The sequence below is a fragment of the Mobula birostris genome, chromosome 1 (assembly GCF_030028105.1).
Source record: "Mobula birostris isolate sMobBir1 chromosome 1, sMobBir1.hap1, whole genome shotgun sequence".
Classification (NCBI taxonomy): Eukaryota; Metazoa; Chordata; class Chondrichthyes; order Myliobatiformes; family Myliobatidae; genus Mobula; species Mobula birostris.
The window spans coordinates 93,228,880-93,254,128 of record NC_092370.1 but is presented as its reverse complement, the minus strand read 5'-3'; the positions used below and the strand labels follow the sequence as shown (position 1 = coordinate 93,254,128).

General features: G+C 38.0%; 1 protein-coding gene across 5 annotated transcripts in view; it reads left to right on the top strand.

Annotated features, from left to right (window-relative positions):
• Positions 1–24,540, top strand: part of LOC140198338 (focal adhesion kinase 1) — a 569,537-nt gene extending 544,997 nt beyond the window's left edge. For 4 of the 5 annotated variants that reach the window (XM_072259450.1, XM_072259457.1, XM_072259454.1 and 1 more), the window contains 3 exons: positions 11,585–11,740; positions 13,383–13,463; positions 23,462–24,539. In XM_072259450.1, the coding sequence (XP_072115551.1) occupies positions 11,585–11,740; positions 13,383–13,463; positions 23,462–23,677 (453 nt within the window). In that variant the 3' untranslated portion in view covers positions 23,678–24,539. Of the gene's footprint in view, positions 1–11,584; positions 11,741–13,382; positions 13,464–23,461 lie in introns of all 5 variants that reach the window. The other variant, XM_072259446.1, reaches the window with a different exon arrangement.
• The last annotated feature ends 709 nt before the right edge of the window (positions 24,541–25,249 follow it).

Sequence of the window (25,249 nt, the reverse complement as noted above, 5' to 3'; positions counted from 1 at the left end):
GTTCAGTGCAAGGTTTTTGGTGTGACACCACTCAGCAAGCTGATCTATCTCACTCCTGTACGCCTCCTCGTCACCATCTGAAATTCTGCCAACGATAGTTGTGTCGTTAGCAAATTTATAGATGTAGTTTGAGCTGTGCCTTGCCACACAGCCGTTGGTGGAGAGAGAGTAGAGCAGTGGGCTAAGCATGCATCCTTGAGGTGAGCCAGAGTTGATTGTCAGTGAGGAGATGATGTTATTTCTGACCCGCACTGACTATGGACTCCTGGTGAGGAAGTCAAGGATCCAGTTGTAGAGGAAGGGACAGAGGCCAGCTTTAGGAGCATTTTAGTTAGAATTGATAATATGATTGTATTGAACGCTGAATTGTAGTCAATAAACAGCAGCCTGATACAAGTATAACTATTGTCCAGTTGATCCAAGGCCAAGTGAAGAGCTATGTGAGATTCTATCCACTATAGACCTATTGTGGCAAAAGGCAATTTGCAGTGGATTTAGCTTCTTGCTTAGGCAGGAGTTGATTCTAGCCAGGACCAACCTCTCAAAGTACCTCATCACAATAGATGCAAGTGCACTTGGTGATAATCATTGAGGCAGCTCACCCTAGTCTTCTGAGGCACTGGTATGATTGTCACCCTTTTGAAGCATGTGTGAACCTTCAATGCAGCAGTGAGAGATTGAAGATGTCACTGAACACACCCACCAGTTGTTTAGCACAGGTTTTCAGAGCCCTACCAGGTACACCATCAGGGCCTGACACCTTGTGAAGGTTCACCCTCTTGAAAGATGTTCTGACTTTGGCCTCCGAGACAGAGGTTAGAGGGTCAATGGATGCTACAGGGATTCGCATAGGTGTAATATTATTCGCCTTTTCAACGCATGCATAAAAGATGTTGAACATCAAAGTTGAAAGTCCATTTATTATCTAAGTATCTACACCTATATGCAACCTGGAGATTCATCTCCTTACAGGTTGCCGCATAACGAAGAAACCCAATGGAACCCATTTTTAAAAAATACTGTCAAACACCCAATGTGAGAAGAAAAAAACAAATCATGCAAACTATAAAAGTAAGCAAATAATATTCCAAATTGAAGTTCACCAAAGTGAGTCCACGGCCACAAAGCCAGTCATCACTGCAACTGATTCAGGAACCCATCATTTGCAGGCCACAGCCTCATTTCATTGCAGAGACGAGTATATTTTGTGAAGCTGAACCCTTGCCTCTGGCCCCAACCCCCTGACTTTTTCAGTCTGGCTTGGCACTTAAATCGGCCAAATCTCAGATTGTTCCTTGCTGTACGACTCTGGGCTTGTTGCTTCAATACACTCTCAGGACCGGTCCCCGCTGCCTCGACTTGGCCCATACCCAACCCTTCTAATATGGCCTGGTGTTTCAATCAGTCAAACCTCAAGTCTTTCCTTGCTCTCAGCCTGCTAGCACCTTGACTCTGCCTCGCCTTGCTTTGGTTCTGCCGCATCGAATCACCTCCAAGTCCACTCCAACAATGGCCAAACATTAACTCATTCCCTGCTCTTGGGCCCTGACCTCGCCACCTCAATTTAGCTCATATACGCCACACTGCAGCACTCCTGCACCTTTGAGACTTCAGTTCACACCACAAAAATGTTAGGTCGCACAAGCAGTTCAAAGCTCAGCTCCAAAAGGGAAGTTAAGTGCTATTGATTTCAGTAATTGTATCTGCGAAAAAGTGTAATTAATACACTAAAGCATCAGTACCATTCATGATGTTAGGTTTCACTTTATAGGAAGTTATGGCCTAAATTCTGCCAGAGCCGATGTGCATAGGATCCTGTCTCTAAACTCAATCAGAATTGTTTCTTTGCTCTTAAGATGGCCTTTTGTAGGTCATATCTGGACTTCTTGTATCCTTCTGAATCACCAGTCTTGAACATCACAGAACATCTTAGCGGGCTACGAGTCTCCTGGTTCATTAACTGCTCTTGATTTGGGTATATTCGGTGTGTTCTCGAAGACACACTCATCCACACTCATCATGTGAAGCCAAGAGTCCATCTTATTATACAAAATGTTTGTTCAAGAGTCTGATAAAGATGGGATAGAAGCTGTCCTTGAGCCTGGTAGTATGTGTTTTCAAGCTTTTGTATCTTCTGCGTGATGGAAGAGGAGAGAAGAGAGAATGTCTGGAGTGGGTGGGGTCTTTGATTATGCTGGCTGTTTTACAGAAGCAGCGAGTATTGACAGAATCCATGAGGAGAGGATGATTTTTCTGCCAAATGCTGTGGGCTGAACACTGGACCTATTTGGCTCTAATTAGAGCATGAATGCTGGTGGTATTGACCTGGAAGAGGCCACTGGCATTGGTTTATTGGCAGAACATCTCTGGTGCATCTTCAGCATGAAAAGTGCAGTGATGACTGATGCTCGGTAGATAATGAGCTTTATCCCAACTTTGAGGTCTTCAAACACTCTTTACATCTGATGGCAAAAGGTTATACTGGAACATTAAAAACAATGATAAGTTTGATTATTAATGGCTGAGAGGTGATTTCCAAGGTATGGATGTTTGAGTCTTATCATGGATCTTTCTTGTCAGAATGGAATATTCGTTGTTGACATTTGTTTTGCAAACGTTAATGCCCATTTTCTCATCTGCTTCAATGAATAAGTCTTTGATAACTTGGAGATCAGCCCATGCATTTGAGTGCATACAAGTGCTTACTGTGTGTTGCAGTAGATTATTGAAGTTGGCATGATCTTGTTTCTGGAATGAGGTTGTATAGGTTGAGCAGCTGTACAAATCTTGTCAATTCCTTTGGAAAGCTTACTAGACATGAGGTGGAGTTTTGGAGTGGCCCTGTGGCCCTCATGTCTGTGCTGACCATAATGCCTATCCATATTAATCCTTCTTCCTACATTAAATCAGCATCCTTCTACATGCCTTGATTATTCAAGTACCTATGAAGATGTTTCTTAAGTGTTTCCCTGTCTTCACCACTTCCTCTAGCAGCTTATACCAGATACCAATTACTCTATGTTGAAGAATTTACCCTTGGATCCCTTTTAAACTTGCTCTGTAAGGCTATCCCTTAAGCCTATGCCCTTTAGCTTTAGCCATTCCAACCACAGGATATGACACTGGCTGTCTACACTATCTATGCCTCTCATAATTTTATATCCCTGTTGTTGTGTCACCCCCTCAGCTTCCTTTGTTTCAGGAAAACCTGTCCAATATATCCTGGTAATTCAAGCCCTTCAATCCAAGCACAAGGCTTGTGAATCTTTTCTGGACCCTCTCAAGCTTAATCACATCTTTCCTGTATGTGATAATCAGAACTGCACACAATACATTGATAGCCTAGCCAACACTTTATACAGTTGTAAAATGATAGCCCAAGTCTGATTAATAATGCCTTGGCCAGTGAATGCCAGTATGCCATTTTCCTAATTCACCATCATGTGTTTCTTTCTATGTATTTACACCTCTGGGTTCTGTTCAAAAGCATCTTTCTGGGGCACTGCTATTTACAGTATCTATCTTGCCCGTGTTTAATTTCCCAAGATACTTCACTTTTCACTAGTCCAAGTTAAATTTCATCTGCCATTTCCTATCAAAAGTTTGCTTCTCCCAATTTAGAACTTCAACTTTTTCCACTAATGTTGGGTTAGACTAGAACTAGAGATCTTCAGTTAAGAGTGAAAGACGAGATGTTTAAGGAGAACATGATGGGTGTGAATGTGGAACAAGTTGCCACCAGAAGTGGTTGATCTGGGTTTGGTTTCAACATTTAAGAGAAATTTGGATAAGTACATGAATGGGAGGTGTATGGTGGGTTATGGTCTGGGTGCAAGTCAATGGGACTAGGCAGAATAATAGTTCGGTACAGACAACATGGGCTGAAGGGCCTGTTTCTGTGCTTAATGTTCTTTGATTCTATGGCTAATCTTTTCTTTTTCTTGAACCTAATAGAATTATGTTCACCGGTCCCAAATATTCCCCCACTGACATATAATCCGCTTGGCCAGCTTCAATTCCTAAGAAGAGGTTGAGTGTAGCTCCTTCTTTTGTAAGGCCATCAATGCATTATTTCAAATACATTTTAGAAGTTTTGCCCTATATAAACCCTTGGTCCTCTAGCAGTCAATGTAAGTAAGAAAATTTAAAATTACCTTATATTGCAACCCGATTATTCATACAGTCATAAAGGTTTTTCATCTTGTACATCAACTCAGTTTTTTACCAGCCACAGACACTGGCTAACCTGCTTAGTAAGCATTTTTGTTTTCAGTTCTGATTTCAGCATCCCAGTTTTGTGCTTTAAAAATTGATTTTTTTTTAATATAATTCCAGTAAAAATATACAAGGATTGAAAAGATGCAAACCTTGCCAGCATTGAAAGACGACTGTTGCTCTACCTTAAAAAAGATGAATAAATTATTAAATAAAAATAATTTATGCAGTCTCTCAAAAGGAAGATGTAGAGTATTACTTCCAACTTAAATGTTAGAAACCATAATCCATATGTCATTAATGTGTCTTTGTAGAGTAACTTTGAAGTTGTTTTCTTTTCTCTTAGCTGTTCTATAAGGAAGGACTTATTAATGTTAACATACATATGTTGTTTTAAACAAGCTTGTTCATTTGTACAGTACATATCTTTTTTCCACACTTTATTTTATCTTTCAGTTTGCATTATTGGCTGAAACTTTTTTTTTTAATTATTGTTGTTGACAAGTCAAACATTTCCCTGCTTTGCTGTTTGTTTTGCCAAGCTGTTTAATTTTGTAATTTGTTCGCTGTGTGATTTAATTTGCATGATTTTAAAGAATCTTTTCAGTTCAATTGAAATCTTTTGAAAATGAAATTATGTGCACAGCTTTAAAATTGCGCTCTAACAAGTTTGATGCATGATATTTTTAGAATGCATTTTCTTCACAGCTTTTAACATAGTTTGGTTAACTGCACATTGCGTTATTTGTTTGCTTGCTGAATTTTTAATAATTGTTTTCCTTTTTTTCCCTTATTGGTAAATTTCTTTAACCTTCCTTCACATTGTGTTCACCAATAGCCGTGGAGGGTAAGCAAATAATATGTGCATTTTTTTCTTTTATTTTAATCTAACTTTTAAATATTATGTCTGTTCATATAAGGTGATTTGAAAAGGGTTGTATAATTCCAATGTGTTTATATTATGCCAATTACAATATTTAAGTAAGTTTATTATATAGTAGTGCCCTTTACATAAAATCCTAGGCATGAATAAATAAGATTTATTTAAGAATGGTTCATTGTATTATGCCGGTCGTTTCATGCATGCTATTTCCTTTGGCTCTTTGAAAGAACTCTCCAATTGATCACATTGCCGATCTGTTCCCCAAGCCCTAAAAAACGCCACATTGAAGTGTAAATCCAATTCTCTTCTGAAAATTATCTCAAAATGCTTCCATCATCTTTTCAGATAATGCATTCCCAATAGTTAGATCACAAGTTGAGAAGTACTTGATTCAGTAATAATGCATTATAAGGTCCAGTGAATTAATTTTTAATAACTGCTACAACATTTGAGAATTTTTAAATGTTTATAAAATTTGAAATCCAGTCATATTTGAAGACAAAATGACACAAAAATTAATAGGTAACACTTAATAGGATTGTGCAACAAATACAAAATACTGGAAGAACTCAGCAGGTTAGGCAGCATCAATGGAAATGGATCAACAATCAATGTTTTGGGTTGAGACCCTTCTTCAGGACTGGAAAGGAAGGGGGAAGATGCTAGAATAAGAGAATGGAGGAAGTGAAGGAGGGTGGCTAGAAGGTAAAAATGAAACCAGGTGGGTGAGAGAGGGGGGGATGAAGTAAGAAGCTCACTGGTGATAATTGAAAAAGGCAAAGGGCTGAAGAAGAAGGAATCTGATTGGAGAGGTGAGTTGACAATGAGAGAAAGGGAAAGAAGAGGGCTACCAGGGGGAGGTGATAAGTAGATGACAAGAAGTAGTAAGAGGCCAGAATGGGGAAATGAAGAAGTGGGGGGGGGGGGGGGGGGAATAATGGAAGTTACTCATGCTATCAGGTTGGAGGCTACTGGAAGGGGGAATATATCTTCCCCCTTCCTTTCCAGTCTTGATGACTGGTCTTGGCCTGAAACATTGACTGTTGATTAATTTCTATAGATACTGTCTGCCCTGCTCAGTTCCTCAAATATATTGTGTGTGTTATTCTGAATTTCCAGCATCTGCAGGATCTGTGTTTATTAATAAGATTGTGATCTCTGAGATTCTGAAATGTAGCAAAATTAGTGATTATTACTTGTCGTGATGTAGGCAGAAAAATAATTTCAAGAACGCTGATGCAACCGTAGATGATTGTCACACTATAATCTGCCTAGCTAAATTTTACCTAGTGTCCAGTGCACATGGAGAAACTTCTACCCTTATTCAAATTGGAATCTGATAATTCAATCTATACAGCAGATAAGCTGGTCACATAAGCTCTGTAAATCTCATAGCTTAATTGATAAACCATGGAGAGAAAAAGGAACAATCCCAGAGAAAATGTGTTCTTTTGTACCACCAGCAAAGACAAGATTCTTTATTTGAGTCTATTGTGCAAAACCAAGTTATGCATTAGTCACTGTGTATTCATACTGAGTGTTTCAAATTTAAAAGTTCAAGAGAAAACATTTTGTATTAAAACATTCCTGAGATGGTTAGCAACTTCCACTTTTCCTTAGCTTTGCTTATGCCCTTTTCTCATCAGATACTGGATGTGGAACTATCACTGTTTCTATATAAAAAGTTTCCATCAACTGAAAATCATCACTTAAAAATGACCAATGTTTGTGTTGAAGTCTGGCATTCTGACTTTTTTCCCTCCATCTCATCCATAAACTGAAAAGATGCACTACTTCTTCTGAAGATGTAAGTTTGGTTGAATTACTGCAAGAGGAAAACGAAGCAACTTTCCCATCTATTTAATCTCTTTTTCCAGAACTTATGTCACAATAAACTAGTTAAAGCAAAAAAGTACAATGCACCCCAAAATGATAATTATCGCAAGAATTGCTCAATTACCTTCCTTCCTTCAAGCTGTGGGTTTCACAGTAAATGTATTAGGAATATTCATTTGACTAAAAGTGACCATTTTCTGTTCAGTGCATTGTCATCTCAGGGATTTTCTTCAGACAGACTTGAAATGAATAAATATCTAAGCCAGCAGATGACTGTGATCACATAACATGAATGCTGACTATAATCTCAAGCTGGCAATTCATAAGAAATTCCCTAATTCTCCACCCCTGCTTTTTTTTTTAAAAAATCTTTCATGCTAGGAACCTTGTAACTGGTGAAGGGGCTGTGAAACGTCAACTGCTTATTGCCCTCCACAGACCTGCCTGACTGCTGAGAGTTTCTCCAGCATTGTGTGTGTGTGTGTGTGTGTGTGTGTGTGTGTGTTGCTCAAGATTTCCAGCATCTGCAGAATCTCTTGTGTTTATGAATGTTTATTAGCACATGATTTCAGCAATTACACATTTTTTTCCAAGAAATACAAATACTAAAATATAACACAGGCAAAATGCTGGAGGAACTCAGCAGGTTAGGCAGCATCAATGGAGAGGAATAAACAGTCAATGTTTCGGGTTGAGACTGTTCATCAGGACTGGAAAAGATGGGGTGGGGGAATGGAAGAGCCAGAATAGGAAGGGAGAGGGGAAGGAGTACAAGCTGGCAGGTGATGGGTGAAGCCAGGTGAGGAGGAAGGTGGATAAAAGAAGCTGTGAGGCTATAGGTGGAAGAGGTATGCCATTTTCAATTCTCAGATATTCAAGCATTATATATTTCCTTATTTTGATGTGGGCACAATATTTTGATTAATTTTTACATAAGTTGTTCAGGTTTCAAACCAAAAGGGGAAGTCCAGAAGTATTCTGATGCCACTGTATAAACATGTTTCTGATGCAGCAAGAAAGTTCATTTCAAAGTGATCATCTTTAGATTCTGTAGTCCATATTACACTCCAAAATGGAATTACAATTGATGAATAAATGAACATTTTATACATGAAGAAAAATATGGACATTGAGTGTTAATGTAAATTTTGTAGCCTGGGGAAAAATACACATGCAGTATAACAAATATTTTTTTGGGTCTTAAATTTCGTTATCTGTTTTTGATATTTTATTGCAGAAAGGGGGTATCAAAATAAAAAGAACAGTTCCTGCCATTACAATCTCAGTTTAACTTCAGACCACACCCTTGTTACATATGCAGTATGAAAATAACTAGAACAAAATATACAAAACCAGTATGATAGTGGCAATTCTAAAAAAAACAATACAAGCAATATTAGAATCCCACCAACCCTGTACCTTATACACAACATGGAAAATATGAATAAATATATCTCATCTCAACTAAGAGATACAGTATACTCACATTTGGCACACATGTGCTTAACTTCCAAACACTTATAGGCTAGACCTTGAAATGAGTTCTCCTCGCTCATGCTGTGTGAACAGAGATTAACACATTCACATTACTCTGTTACATTCACATTTGGTCATGAAACAATAAAGAAAGACAAAGAAACTTTACAATATACTGCCTTGTAGTTGAATTACTAGAAAGTCTACCCTAGTAGGCCAATGAAGGAACTTCGCAATCACGCTATCCAGCACTAAGCAATTTACTTGTGAAAATCTAAAGCATCCACATATAAAACACATCGTTACTGATATTCTAGATTTACAAACAAGTAAAAATGAATTTACATGGATATTATCAATTATTGTTCACCTTTCCTCACCAAACCTGGGAAAAGCATTCGAACGTCGACCTTTATAGAACATGGAAACTCTTCATTCTACTCCACCCATACAAAATGACATCATCATTTTCTCTTAAAGACACAGGCAGCTGTTTTAGCATTACCAAGGTGAATGCTTACATGCACTTTAACAATACAAAATGATATTCAACCGTCACCTGATTACATAAATATAGATCAATTTGGCTCTGATTTTACAGAAAAAAAGTTTCTCCCTTTTCTAGTCACCTTCATTTTATAATTAACCAATTATTTGTTATGTATGTAACAGCACATGTAATTGCTTGAATGTGGTTGTAATCACTTCTATATTCGCATTTTATAAATTGAAGGTAACCCACCTTTACTACTGTTTCTGTGAATTTGTTATGATGAATTGTTGGCAGAATCTTTAATTAATATGCAATTCAGTAGGCTCCTGAATGAATGTTTTCCTGAAGCTTTTGTTTCTGATCCACTGCAGAACTTTGGATGTTTGATTTGGATATTTCCTAACATCCAATTAATTTGTTCCATTTTAACCACTGTTTCTTATGCTGGAGTCTTGTCATTGTTATTTGATTAATTGACAACTAAAATAATGGCACACTGAAATAATGTGTTTGTTTTTTGCCCGAGTTGTGGTAATTTTGTTGTTGTATTCAGTTTAAATGTTTTGTTTAATTGTTTCTACATTTTGTCTTGTTGATTGCATATTAAATTAACCAAACAAAACTAAATGTTTCTTTTCACATGCCTGTTTTGTATGTGTCTGCATGAAGTTATCAAACAAATCTTTCTTCAGAGTTCTGCATGTGTCCAGTAAAAATAGTACAGATCATCATGGATTTAACTGATGTTACTAGACGGTTACAGCTATGAATTGGCATAGTGCTTTCCAGTTTTACTAGTTGTATGTATTCATTATGGCAATAACTGCCAATGATTGGAGTTAGCAAGTACAAGACTTGCAGAGAATAAGACAATTGACTCTGCTTAATTTAAAAAGTAATACTGCAGGAACATGATTCCAAGACTACACCAGTTACATCCTCTATTGTGCATACAAAAATAAATTTTAAAACATTTTTAAATGGTTGGAACCAGGGCTGGCAAACCTTTTTGAGAGCATGTACCCAAATTGGCAATTATCTCAAAGATTCTCACGTACCATTGTAATTTTGAGCAGAGATCATCATTGATTAATGAATTAGTAATAATAGTCATGGACTTTTCTAAGGAAAAAGGCAGAGTCCTGTTGCTTCTTTATGTATATTCATTATTTTACTGTCAATAAAAGTATAATGGAGACAGATTGAAATAAGTGAAACATTTAGAAAGCTTGTTGAAAACTATTAATATTAATCTTTTAAAAAGACAGTTGAAAAATAAATATTCATAGAGGCACTAAACTACATACAGTATTTTCCATTATTATCACCAAATATCCAGTTTTCACTCACGAATAAACAGAATGAAGCCAATGCCAACTGGCCCAATTATTTACTATCAAAGTACTGATGTATACACCAAGTCTGAGAGGATTTCAAAACATAGCATCCAGTGACACATATTCTTGCAACTGTCTAGTTCACATCAAGCCAGCCTGAGACTTTTTCTGTGAAAACATCTCACTGCATTTAGGTCGTAAGTAACCATTCACTGTTTCATTTGGTAGTTTAGGTCATCATTATGTATCTTTTTGTTATGGCTAGGGTTTAAAGAATCAAGGGGCAGCACTGCATGTTGCATACCAACACAATTTTTTGACATGCTTGTTTAGGTATGCATGCCATAGGTTCGCCACCCCTGGTTTAAACTTTCATCATCATTCTGAATTTATTTATGCCCTTGTTGAGCCTTCTTGTAATGGACGATATCATAATTGACACCACTGGTAAACAATTAATTTCTGAACTATAAATAGTTCTAACCTTGGTAGACACTTCAAAAAGTACTTGAGGGAGAGAAATGCTGGGATGGGTTTTCTTTTGTTCTTTTGGCTTAACTTAACAAATGCTCTAAAGTTCCTTAATTCCAATTTTATTTTAAGCTGATTGAAGAAGTATTTAAACTAATTTAACTCTACAGATTTTAAAAATACATCATGTAATTTTTAAAAAGTTTTGATTTGATTTAGGGAAAAAGGGTTAAAAGCAATGTTTCAATTTAGCAATGCAGTTTCTGTTCTAATGATAAAAGATAAATGGAATCTGATTTAATTTTATTTAACTTACTGTACATGTTTAATCAGAAAGTACAATTGGGTATATTTGGTGTTAATTTCAATTTCTTTAAATCTAATTACCACATGCTTTGAAAGAACATGCTATTTCTCAAATGAATGAATATTTTGAGAATAATAGATTCTTTAGATCAATTGTATCTCATTGAGAGGATATGGAGTTCTCGGACATGAACAAAACCAGTGTGTGGTTAATTAAGTACATAGTTAAATTACAGCCTTTAAATCGCAACACTATTATTTTAAATATATCCCATTGTGGGTTTTCTTTCTGCGGTTGATGTTTGTATGTTGTAGTTTGGGTATACATCATTCAGCCCGAGTAGTAATGTGTAAAAATATCACATAGGGCACTAAACAGTATGGTATTATTGAGAAATAAAGTGTAGCTAACTGCTGCCAAATATTTGGTTCAGTATATACTGTGACATTGTTGTGACTTGTGTCTCCAAAATGAAATTTCTGGCAGTCATTGATATTCCTTTCATAATGAGGATAGCACAATAATGAGGATAGCACAATACTAACCAGCAAATTCTTGCAATCCAGATTCAGCCACAAGAAATAAGTCCTCCACCTACAGCTAACTTGGATCGTTCCAATGACAAAGTATATGAAAATGTGACTGGATTGGTGAAGGCAGTAATAGAAATGTCCAGTAAAATCCAACCAGCGCCTCCAGAGGAATACATACCAATGGTAAAGGTGAGTAATGTTTATAAATGGATACTTCTGGACTTGTGAGCCTGATTAATTCATAATCTTTGGGAAAAAGTACTAATATGAATGATTGCAGACATCCCACCCTGCAAAAACTCATTTCAGGGAGGTAGCACCATCAATTTGCGGGAGACTTCCGGGAGAGGTGGGATGTCTGCAACAGAATAGCTCCTTAGCAGCTGGCCTGCTAGTTTAAATAACGTTAGCTGTGCTAATGAACGAATGACACCTGTTAAACTCACCTCAACATGTCTTTTACAGTCTTACCCCACCATGCGCAATAGAAAAGTCGCTGTTGCAAATAGTGCAGCGAGCAACACTGTCATTATTTTGACTCCTATTACGCAGGGGTACACTTCAGTGTAGTCTGGGGTGATGTACGTTTTATATTTTTTTGGAACACTCTGCCATGGTGCGCGTGCGCTCTCTCGTGGTTGCTCGCGCGCTCTCAAGCGCTCTCGCTTGCTTTTTCGCTCGCTCTCGCTTTCTCTCTCTCTCTCTCTCTCTCGCTCGCGCGCGCTCTTTCTCATCATTCTCGCGCTCTTTCTTGCTTTTCTCTCGCTGGCTCTCAAAAAAGTTGATTTCCATGATATTGTATATAAATTCTGGGCATCAGGGAGCCACTATTAATATGCAGGAAACTCCCAGAAGTTCCGGGAGAGGTGGGATGTCTGCGATTGATTGGTAAGAAGAATATACCATGGGCCTTTCACCCCGGAGCCAAATTAAAGAAAGACTGATGTTTGAAACTCACCTATAACTGTTGGTGTTAGGGTTCAAGATAAAATGGTTTCACCAACTTCCAATCATGGATAAAACTACTTCTAATGTTATAAAACACACAGTCCCACTCAGAAGGAAATGAAAAATATTACACACTTGTATATTTTTAAAATAACAAGTAAAAGATTGTCTACATTGCTCTGAGAATTAAGTACTTTGTAAGACTATATTTAAGAGGTTTGAAGCACTGAAAGCAAACAATGAGCTGAGGACTATTACCACGCATCTTATTCATTGCAATAGTCCCTGCCAAATGTACTACTTACAGACTTTTGCTGGTACAGCCTTTCTGGGTCATAGTTGAAGGAAGATCATAAATCCAAGTAACAGGTATTTTCCAGATGACAATATTTCTTTGCAAGAAGCTCAGAAGGAAAAGCAGCTCCCTAATCTTGAGACTTTGCATGTTAAACTGAATTTTGAGATGCAGAGGCATTAGTATTAATATTATACTCAAGATGTAACTTGTGTCTTTTTCATTTCTGTAAATCAAAGAACTTTTTCTTTTTGTGATCTTGTAACTTTTGTGATGCTTCCCACAATAATGGGGTAAGTTATATTAACTCATTGGTAAATCTTAATTCTGTTCTAAAGATGAGATGAAGAGTAACCCAGTAAGTATAAAAATAATGTGATACATTTTATAACTCACCCTGTCAAAGAACAATTCTAATTACTTGAATGAAATGTTTTAGAGTATAACAAATTAATCGTTTAAATATTCAGTAAAATATTTCAAATAGTATCATTCAGTTTCATTAAATTTGAACAATGCAGCAAATTGTATAGAAGATTGATGAGTACATTATAAACTGTGCTTTGATTCTGGTTAATGTATTCTCAGGAGGTTGGTTTGGCATTAAGGACATTGTTGGCGACTGTAGATGAAACTATTTCGTCACTCCCAGCAAGCACCCACAGAGAGGTGAGCCAATAAAAAATCATAACCTTACTTGATTAATTAATACCTATTTACAAAGTTACTCCTTAATTTAGTCTGAGTCAAACTATATGTGAGTTTAGGTAATACATTTGAATTCACTTTTATCAGCTTCATTCATTGTAAGTTCTTGCGCCTGTTCACAACAGAAACTGCTGCTTTAAATACATGTCCTACTGCCTAACATATTGAATGGAAACAATGCAGTGCCAGTACCAGAGGGTAAGCTTAATTATGATCACCACAATTAGGGGCAGTTGAATTTATAATGAAGATTAAAAATCAGGACAAAATGTATGTTGACTAAATTAGAGGGGCTATGTGTGAGCAAATCTTGTTTCAGTTAATATTGCATATAATCTTAATTATCTTCATGCAACACCCTCAGAAGTTAACTACTACAGGTTTCCCCCGCCATCTGAAGGTAGAGTGTTCCCCTGAAACGGTTCGTAAGCCAGAATGTCGTAAAGTAAAGAAGCAATTACCATTTATTTATATGGGAAAATTTGTGAGTGTTCGCAGACCCAAAAAATAACCTACCAAATCATGCCAAATAACACATAAAACCTAAAATAACAGTAACATATAGTAAAAGCAGGAATGATATGATGAATACACAGCCTATATAAAGTAGAAATACTTTCCCACAATAATTGCCTGCACTGTTCTCCGTAGCGAAAATCTCGCGCAAGTACTCTCGGCAGAAACACGGCACAAGCGCTCTCCAGTAACCTTTAAGCTGTGAAACTGCCAAATCATACCAAATAACATGTAAAAATACACAGCCGATATAAAGTAGAAATAATGTATGTACAGTGTAGTATCACTTACTGGAATTGGGAAGACAGCGTCGAGCACACTGTTGATGGTGTGTTAGGCTGAGTCGTCGGAGGTTGGGGTGGTGCAGTGGCCCCCACCCTCTGGACAGCGAACCAATACCGATCCGCGAAGCATGCAGTGGTCCAGTGGTGCCCGGGACGCACCCAACACATCTTTAAGAAAAAAGCCAAAATAAACAAGCTAATTAATTAGGTGCCGCCCAGCACGTAAATGTCGGTTCAGATCAGAGGCGATGAGATCGGCAATCGTCTCTGATCTGGGCCAACATTTATGTGCCGGGCGGCACCAAATTAATTAGCTTGTTTATTTCGGTTTTTTTTCTTAAAGATGCGCTGGGTGCCTCCCGGCTACCGCTGCATTCTCTGCGATCGGTATCTGTCCGCGGCCCGGGGTTTGGGGTGGCGGGACACTGGGGTGTCATCTCGTCGTCTGTTTCCATGAAGGTAGGCTGGTCATCTTCTTCTATGTCTGCCTGCCTCGATGTCAAAGGTCGAGGTTCGTTGTCTGCTGTGGCTGATGTGGAAGGCTTGCTTGACTGCTTAGCCTCGCGCAACAACATCATCTTCATCAACTTCCAGAAGCCAAACTCACTTTGTCCTCTGTTCACCATGATCGAAACGCTTAATTATGTCTAGTTTTACGCTAAGTGTAACACCCTTACCAGCTCTTTTAGGCTTTTCCGATACCTTAGAACTCATTTTGCAAACAGCTGCTCACAGGCGTGTGTTTAAGCAATGCCGGTGAGAATGCAGTTCCGAATCCGGGGGAGGAGCGGCTGTTTTTTTCCGTGTGCTGCTTTTTTTCATAACGGTGAAAACACCTTCTGTTAGCGAAAACAGGTAACTAATGTAGGTCTTTCATAACAGGGAGGTTTCGTAAAGTGAATGTTCGAAAAGCGGGGGACACCTGTATATAAATGACACACGAAGTGTGCTGTTGCTTGTAATAGATAGATAGATATACTTTATTGATCCCGAGGGAAATTGGGTTTCGTTACAGCTGCACCAACCAAGAATAGAGCATAAATATAGCAATACAAAAACCACAAACAATCAAACAACAATATGCAAACTATGCCAGATGGAAATAAGTCCAGGACCAGCCTATTGGCTCAGGCTGTCTGACCCTCCACGGGAGGAGCAGCAAAGCTCGATGGCCACAGGCAGGAACAACCTCCCATGACGCTCAGTGTTGTATCTCGGTGAAATATGGCTAATGCATATGTTTAGCAAGAACATTTCCTCCTTTTCACTCGTATCATCAAAGTTACAGTTGACCTACAAAGTTCTGGAAATCGGTTTCTGAACCTCAAGCATTAACTCTGTCTTTCTCTCTCTAGAGGTGCTGCTTGGCATAAAGGATATTTGCAACATTGTAGAACATAGAATATTAAACAGTACAGTACAGGTCCTTCAGCCCACAATGTTGTGCCAACATTTTTAACTTACTGCACAATCAATCTAACCCTTCCCTCCTACATAGCCCTCCATTTTTCTGATTAAAGGGCTCTTAAATATCTCAAAGATATCTGCCACTACCTCCACCCCGGCAGCGTATTCCAAACACTTACCACTCAAGAACAGACTACCCCTTTTATGTTCCTCCAATCACCTTAACATTATGCCCTCTTGTATTAGCTATTTCTACCTTGAACGAGTCTCTGGTTCACTCAATCAATGTTTCATATCTTATACATCCCTATGAAGTCACCTCTCATCCTCCTTCACTCCAATACATAAAGCCATAGCTCTCAAGCTTTCCCAAGAAGGCATATTCTCTAATCTAAGCAGCATCCCAATATATCTCCCCTGCAATCTCTCTAAAGCTTCCACATCCTTCCTATAAGGAGGCGACCAGAACTGAACACAATTTTCCAAATGTGATCAAACCAGAGTTTTATAGAACTGCAACAATAGCTGGCAACTCAATCCCTGGACTAATTAAGGCAAACACACCTCCTTAACTACCCTAGAAACTTTACAGCAACTGTGTGGGATCTATGGACATGGACACCAAAATCCCTCTGTTCCTCCACTCTGTTAAGAATCCTGCTATTAACCCTGTACTTTACCTTCAAATTCAACCTTCCAAAGTATATCACTTCACACTTTTCCAAATTGAACTCTATCTGCCACATCTCAGCCCTGTTTTCCATCCTCTCAATGTACCGTTGTAACCTACAACAATCTTCTACACTGTTCTCGACACCACTAACCTTTGTGTCATCTGCAAACGTACTAACCTACCCTTCCACTTTCTTAACCAAGCCATCTATAAAAATCACAAAGAGCAAAAGTCCCAGAACAGATCCTTGCAGAACACTACTGGTCACCTAACCTCCAGACAGAACCACCAAGTTAAGGAACAGTTATTACGCCTCAACCTTCAGGCTCTTGAACCAGAGGAGATATCTTCACTCAACTTCATTCGCCCCCATCACTGAACTGTTCCTGAAACTTTGGACTCACTTTCAAGAAGCCTTCATCTCATTTTCTTGCTACTTATTGTTTGTTTATTTATTTGTTTTTTTTTTATTTTCTCTTTATTTTTGTATTTGCAGTTTATTAGTTGTTTTTTTTGTCCAGCCTAGTGTGGTCTTTCATTGATTCTATTATGTTTCTTGCATTTACTGTCAATGACCACAAGAAAATGAATCTCAGGTTTGTATATTTTGACACATGCTGTATGTACTTTGACAATTGTAACTGGGTCTTGGTTACACTGGCTGCTGAGGTGTCTAAAATAGCTTTTCTGTAATAATAACTGTGATGTAAGGAGTTCTCTCTCTCCCTGCTTGTTTGGGTTATATTATTGATAAGAGAGGGAACAAACCAATGAGTGTCCATGTTATTGTTTTTGTGGGTGATATTCTGTCTCATATGGCTGCAGACCTTGTGGTTTGGCGGGTTTTTCAGGAGGAGAACCGAAGAGGAAGGATGTGCTGGGCGCACTCTAGTTGACCACCATGGGTGGTCGCAGGCGACAGGTTGAGAAGGTTGGAGGAGATCAACTGGTGGAAAGAAGACCCCGTTAATTGAGCTCCAATGGTTGTGCATGAAGTGGTTGAACTCTGATAAGTTTGGTGCCTTTTACTTTCCTTTTATATTGTATCTCTATTAATTACATAGTTCCATTAAGATCTATAAAGTGTCATCTATAAATCTTACATTGTGTGCTGTCTGATATTTGATGTGTGAGCTTGTACCAGGGTGCATTACACAGCAACTACGCAAATGTGAGACACGGTTTGGCAGGCAGATGGGGTTTCTCCTAGATAAACACAAGCCGATAGCCCTGAGCCTTACATTGTGGGATGCTCGTCCGGGTTTGGATTGTGTGTGTAGCCTCCTGGTAAGCCTCAGGCTCGTTCAGCTCGCTTTTGTCTCGGGGAGGCAGCCTTCAGCCCCGCCAAACTGGGTAATCAAGTTTGTGTGGATGCTGTGTGATATACCCCACACCACTAAATAACAGATAGTACACCATATGCGATTAAATGATTACACTTTATAATGATTTCTCAGTGATGGGCTAGTAGAAACAAATAAAATTAAAGGTGCCAAATCAATAAATTTTATCAGTACTGTGCACTGTAATTCATTGGAGCTCACGAAATGGGGTATCCTTTCCTCCAGTTGATGTCCTCCAGATTCCGCCGGGTCCCAAGTCTCCGCTCGGGGTCCGCTCCACTAGCCAGCTCACAGCATCTTTCCGTGTGCATCTTCTCTCTTCATCCCCATGGCACGTTCTCACCAAAGCCCACAAAAAACAATAGCTTTCACACGCAAGAAAGAATAATGTCTATTCTGTTGCTTAGCAATGGCATTCCGAAGTCAAGTTATCTATGATTATAACCCAAATATGCTACTATAGAGAACCCCTTACATCAGCAGTTAATATTACAAAGAAGTCATTTTATTAGCCTTAGCAGTTAACATGAAAAAGAAACCCCTTACACAATAAATTTACTTTGAATTTTGAACTAATCTATCCTTGCATTAGCCTTAGTGCAGAAATAATTTATACTGAACAACAAGCAGTATACTATCTGTAGTCTATCCAAAGCCTTGAACAAATACATATTAATTTTCTTTGTCTTTATGCTAACATAAGAATGTATCAAATACAGGATTCCCTTTGCCTTTATATTATGCTTCAAACCTGCATTCCCATCCTTCCTGTCTATTCTCTGCCATCACCAGTCTTTTCACCTGTTTGTGTCTTCCAGTATAGTTGTCAACAATTATGACATGCACTGTTCACTATAATTATTATCTCTCAATACCTGTGTGGCAGTGGGCAGATCCAGCAGAATCTAGGCAGCCTGTAATGACCTATTAGACAATTATTTCATCCTTGAGCACAGATATACAGTAGTTTGTGTTGAAAGATACATTTAAAAATGTCGAAAATAGAGGGCAATGCAATAGGGTAATTCCATGCAGCTTCTAGAGTAGGTTACATGGTCAGCACAATGTTGTGGGCTGAAGGGCCTGTAATGTGCTGTAGATTCCTATGTTCTGAATGCAAGCTGAAGAGGTATTTTGAGTGTCACAGTACACGTGACATCACACTATATGACTAAACTCACACTATTTTCTTTATTAAGATTAATTTTTTTGAAATAAAAAAAGTTAAAATTGGTCAATTAGATCAAATTGGGTACAGAAAGTGAGGATAAAGAGATTCAGGTAAGGGAAGGGGAAATGAGGAACAAGGGAAAAAGTATTTTTTATATAACAGTTTAAAAAAATACCCCTGTGTACAAGAATGAGTCTTTAACTTAAACTTGCTTCCTTTCTCAGCTAAAGAGGTTTATAGGCAATAATTAACAGTTATCACATAATTGAATTGGTGCTTCTTTATTAGTGTTAGCCTTAACTTTGTCTTGTGAATTAAAAAGTCTGTAAATAAGACCATGAGACAAAGGAGCAGAAGTAGGCCATTCGGCCCATTGAGTCTGCTCCGCCATTTTATCATGAGCTGATCCATTTTATCCTATTTAGTCCCACTGCCCCGCCTTCTCACCATAACCTTTGATGCCCTGGCTACTCAGATACCTATCAATCTCTGCCTTAAATACACCCAACGACTTGGCCTCCACTGCTGCCCGTGGCAACAAATTCCATAGATTCACCACCCTCTGACTAAAAAAACTTTTTCGCATTTCTGTTCTGAAAGGGCGCCCTTCAATCCTGAAGTCATGCCCTCTCGTACTAGACTCCCCCATCATGGGAAACAACTTTGCCACATCCACTCTGTCCATGCCTTTTAACATTCGAAATGTTTCTATGAGGTCTCCCCTCATTCTTCTAAACTCCAAGGAATACAGTCCAAGAGCGGACAAACGTTCCTCATGTTAACCCTCTCATTCCCGGAATCATTCTAGTGAATCTTCTCTGTACCCTCTCCAACGTCAGCACATCCCTTCTTAAATAAGGAGACCAAAACTGCCCACAGTACTCCAAGTGAGGTCTCACCAGCACCTTATAGAGCCTCAACATCACATCCCTGCTCCTATACTCTATTCCTCTAGAAATGAATGCCAACATTGCATTCGCCTTCTTCACCACCGACTCAACCTGGAGGTTAACTTTAAGGGAATCCTGTACGAGGACTCCCAAGTCCCGTTGCATCTCAGAACTTTGAAGTCTTTCCCCATTTAAATAATAGTCTGCCGGTTTATTTTTTCTGCCAAAGTGCATAACCATACACTTTCCAACATTGTACTTCATTTGCCACTTCTCTGCCCATTCTTCCAATCTATCCAAGTCTCTCTGCAGACTCGCCGTTTCCTCAGCACTACCGGCCCCTCCACCTATCTTCGTATCGTCAGCAAACTTAGCCACAAAGCTATCTATTCCATAATCCAAATCATTGATGTATAGTGTAAAAAGAAGCGGCCCCAACACTGATCCCTGTGGAACACCACTGGTAACCGGCAGCCAACCAGAATAGGATCCCTTTATTCCCACTCTCTGTTTCCTGCCAATCAGCCAACGCTTTCTCCACGTATGTAACTTTCCTGTAATTCCATGGACTCTTATCTTGTTAAGTAGCCTCATGTGTGGCACCTTGTCAAAGGCCTTCTGAAAATCCAAATATACAACATCCACTGCATCTCCCTTGTCTAGCCTACTGGTAATTTCCTCAAAAAATTGTAATAGGTTTGTCAGGCAGGATTTTCCTTTAAGGAATCCACGCTGAGTTCTGCCTATCTTGTCATATGCCTCCAGGTACTCTGTAACCTCATCCTTGACAATCGACTCCAACAACTTCCCAACCACCGACGTCAAGCTAACAGGTCTATAACTTCCTTCTTGCTTCCTTGCTCCCTTCTTAAATAGCGGAATGACATTTGCAATCTTGCAGTCTTCCGGAACCATGCCAGAATCTATCGACTTTTGAAAGATCATCGCTAATGCCTCCGCAATCTCCACAGCTACTTCTTTCAGAACACACGGGTGCATTCCATCTGGTCCAGGAGATTTATCGACCTTTAGCCTATTCAGCTTCCTGAGTACTTTCTGTGTTGTAATTGTGACTGCGCACACTTCTCTTCCCTGCCACCCTTGAGTGTCCGGTATCCTGCTGTCTTCCTCAGTGAAGACTGATGCAAAATACTTGTTCAGTTCCTCTGCCATCTCCTCATCTCCCATTACAATTTCTCCATAATCATTTTCTATCAGTCCTATATCTACTCTCACCTGTCTTTTACTCTTTATATACTTGAAAAAGCTTTTAGTATCCTCCTTGATATTATTTGCTAGTTTCCTTTCATAGTTAATCTTTTCTCTCTTAATGACCTTCTTGGTTTCCTTTTGTAAGGTTTTAAAGACTTCCCAATCCTCTGTCTTCCCACTAATTTTTGCTTCCTTGTATGCCCTCTCCTTAGCTTTAACTTTGGCTTTGACTTCTCTTGTCAACCATGGTTGCATCCTTTTTCCACTCGAAAATTTCTTCTTTTTTGGAATATACCTGTCTTGCACATTCCTCATTTCTCGCATAAACTCCAGCCACTGCTGCTCTGCCGTCTTTCCCGCCAATGTGCAAATCCTGCCAGCTTTTGGAAAGTCTTGGAAAAGATATTTACAGAATTCTAAAAAGGAGGGTGGTCTGGCATTGCCGAATTTTAGATTTTACTATTGTGCAATTAATATTCGATATTTAAAATTTTGGACATGGGACTTGGACATAATTTCAAGTCCACATTGGGTAAATCTTGAATGTAAGTCTGTACAAGGGTTTTCACTGGGTTCTATCTTAGGGACTTCGCTTCCCTTTGCTCTTTCTAAATTGCATCAACAAATGGATAATCCAATAGTTAAATATACTTTACGAATATGGTTTCAATTTCAAAAATTTTTTGGGTTGAATCAATTTATTCTAGCAAATCCTATTATATCTATTTTTTTTCAACCCTCTGTTATGGATCAAGCCTGTTTGGCTTGGAAAACCAAAGGTATATTACGATTTTGTGATCTATTTTTGGATAATTGTTTCATGTCCTTTGAACAATTATCTAATAAATATAATTTGCCTAGATCCCATTTCTTTAGATATTTACAGATTAGAAACTTTTTAAATACTGTTCTTTCTACCTTCCCGAATCTATATCCAATGGGTATTTTGGGAAAAATTTTAGATTTAAATCCTTTTCAGAAAGGTGTAACAGCAACTATTTATAATATAGTTATGAAAATACATCCAGACATATCTAATAAAATTAAGAATGTTTGGGAAAGGGAACTTAAGCTTACTTTACCTATTGAAAAATGGGAAAAAATTCTTCAATTAGTTAACTCATCCTCTATGTGTGCTAAACATGCGTTGATACAGTTTAAAGTAGTACACAGGGCTCATATGTCCAAAGATAAATTAGCTCATTAATACTCTCACATAAATCCTGTATGTGATAGATGTCACTCTGAGATAGCTTCTTTAACTCATATGTTTTGGTCATGTCCTTTTTTGGGAAAAAAAATTGGAACGATATCTTTGATATTATTTCAACTGTTCTGAGGTATTGATTTACAACCTCACCCTATTACCACAATTTTTGGTTTACCAATGATAGAACCAAGTCATTTAACATCTTCAGCTCGTCGGATGATTGCATTTCTTACATTAATGGCTAGAAGATACATTTTGCTGAATTGGAAAGAGATCTATCCGCCCACCACATTTCATTGGTTCTCTCAAACTATGTTGTGTTTAAATTTAGAAAAAAAATTAGAAGTGTCATTTATGATCCTTCTATTAAATTCAAAAAGACTTGGAGGCCATTTATTCAACACTTCCAGAAGATGTAAATTGACCTTTTCCAAACCTATTCTATTTCTTTTAAATATATGCAGAGAGGAGCGGTGTCAATGACACTAGTGGTTCTTTAACCACTAGTGGTTACACAACAGCCCATGTCTTTTTCTTTTCCTTAGTTTAGTTGGTTAGCATTGTTTAGATTAGTTTTTTTGGGGGGGTATTTTGTTTTTTTTTTCCTTTTTCATGCTATTTCTGCGTTTTTGTATATTCATATTTTATACGATTTTGGGAGGTTTAATACCTGTGTGCCAACTGAGTTTATAATTATATATGTTAATTATTAACAGTGTAATCCCAATAGCTTTGTATTTATACTATGTTATGTTTAACATTTTGATATTAATAAAAAGATTGAAAAAGAAAGAAAAGAAAAGTTAAAGACACACTGCAGTTTACTGAGATTAAGTAAGTTAGAAAGGCATGTAACCTTTGCTTGATCTTGTTCGTTGATTGATATTGTAATAACTATGTACCTTGTGAAAATTTACCTAATGTATTTTTTTTTAATTAAGGTGAAACATAAACCTACAAATATAAATTTGCAAAAGTTCATCACCTGCATAACTGTCATTTTTGTATCTGACTACGTACATTTTCTTTGAAAATCTGTTTCCTTTCTATTATAATTGTGCATCAGTATCAATTAAACTGCCATTTATATGTAATTATAGATTTATTAATTTGGCTAAGTGCTGCTCAGTGCAGTTGCTCATTGTTAAGTTCTTTCACTGATAAAAGATTCTATAATTTTGTTAATATATCACAAGTTACTATATTGCAATGTATTTGGCTGTGCCACCTTGTAACCATATTTTCTTTTATAGATCGAGATGGCACAAAAGCTGTTGAATTCTGATCTAGCAGAATTAATCAGTAAGATGAAGCTAGCCCAACAATATGTGATGACAACGCTCCAGCATGATTATAAGAAGCAGATGTTGACAGCTGCACATGCATTGGCTGTGGATGCCAAAAATTTGCTGGATGTTATTGACCAAGCCAGATTGAAAATGATAGGGAGTCAGACAAGACCCCTCTAGCTATACAGAATCTGCTTTTGGTCAGGGTGGGCAGGGTCTTAGAATGATCACGTGATCATATCTGTAACCAGCACATGGAGTCACAAAGAGCCAAATTTAAAAACTTCATATATCTACATGTGTATAGAAGCCAAGAATGTGCTATAATATCGAGGATTCTGGGAAACCCAAGGGCTGAGAATTCTTTCTGCACAGTACAGGAACTCCAGACTGGAACTTTTCTCTCTGAATAGTAACAGACCAATATTTAGCTGCAATACATCAAACAGGATTTGAACAAAGATGTTATATTTTCAGACTGAAGTCATTTAATTGTAACAAAAAAAAAGGTTTCTTGATTCTCCACCTCTTATGAATGGAGGTGCTCCTATATTTCAAAACCACATGTAAGTGTTGGTTTAAAAACTGGCATGTAGAATAGAGATAAGACTGAATTTTCCTTTGAGCAGAAATACATGCTAGTCATTTAGAGAAAACCTGGAAAAGATTGAGTTGCATTTGTTGATGCAGCAAAAATGAGTGTCGTGTATTAATATTTCTTCTACAATTGTTTAATTTCATTTTTTTTATTATTTAAAATGAAAGCCATGATAATTAAAAGAAAATAGTTCATAACCATCTTGTTTCTGGCTTGTCTAGGATTTTCTTGGGAACAGTGTAGTATGCAGGCATGGTACATTTATTTTTAATTTTCCTTATGTTATATGTGTTCTCTGGAACTCCTTCCTTCATTTTGGGGTATAAATTATTCTCAGGAAGAATATAATGAACTGTACAGCTATATGACCTATTAAAAAGGTGTTAACAAGAAGCTCAAGCTTGTAATGTTTTCTGCAACTTGTCTAGCATGTATACTTGCATTCTGTTTCTCTCTTCAATTATAATTTGTACTTGGGTTGAACCAGCAACCCAAACACGTGAATAAATTGAGAGCTGGTACCAGAAGCAGTGGCCTCCAAAGCTTGAAAATTCAGCCTGCTTATTCATCTCTCACAGGGAAATGACTTTGCTCAACTGTGGGATTGACACTGACTAACCTCTTACTTACAAATGTAGCTCCACCAGTAGTACCCAAAACCAGAGATAGAAGACATTGGCATATTCCAAACAACTATTTTTATTTAAGATGTTTGTCTCTCTCACCTACTGTTTCCCTTTATCTTCTATAGGGTAAAATCTCTTAGCTTATGTATAATTCTTTGGGGCCTTTTAAATGGTACATAACATGGATAAAACATAGGAACATAGAAAACCTACAGCACAATACAGGCCCTTCGGCCCGCAAAGTTGTGCCAAACATGTCCCTACCTTAGAAATTACTAGGCTTACCCATAGCCCTCTATTTTTCTAAGCTCCATGTACCTATCCAAAAGTTTCTTAAAAGACCCTATCATATCCACTTCTACCACCGCAGCCCATTCCACGCACTCACCACTCTCTGCGTAAAAAACCTACCCCTGACATCTCCTCTGTACCTGCTCGCCAGCACCTTAAACCTGTGTCCTCTTGTGGCAACCATTTCAGTCCTGGGAAAAAGCCTCTGACTGTCCACACGATCAATGCTTCTCATCT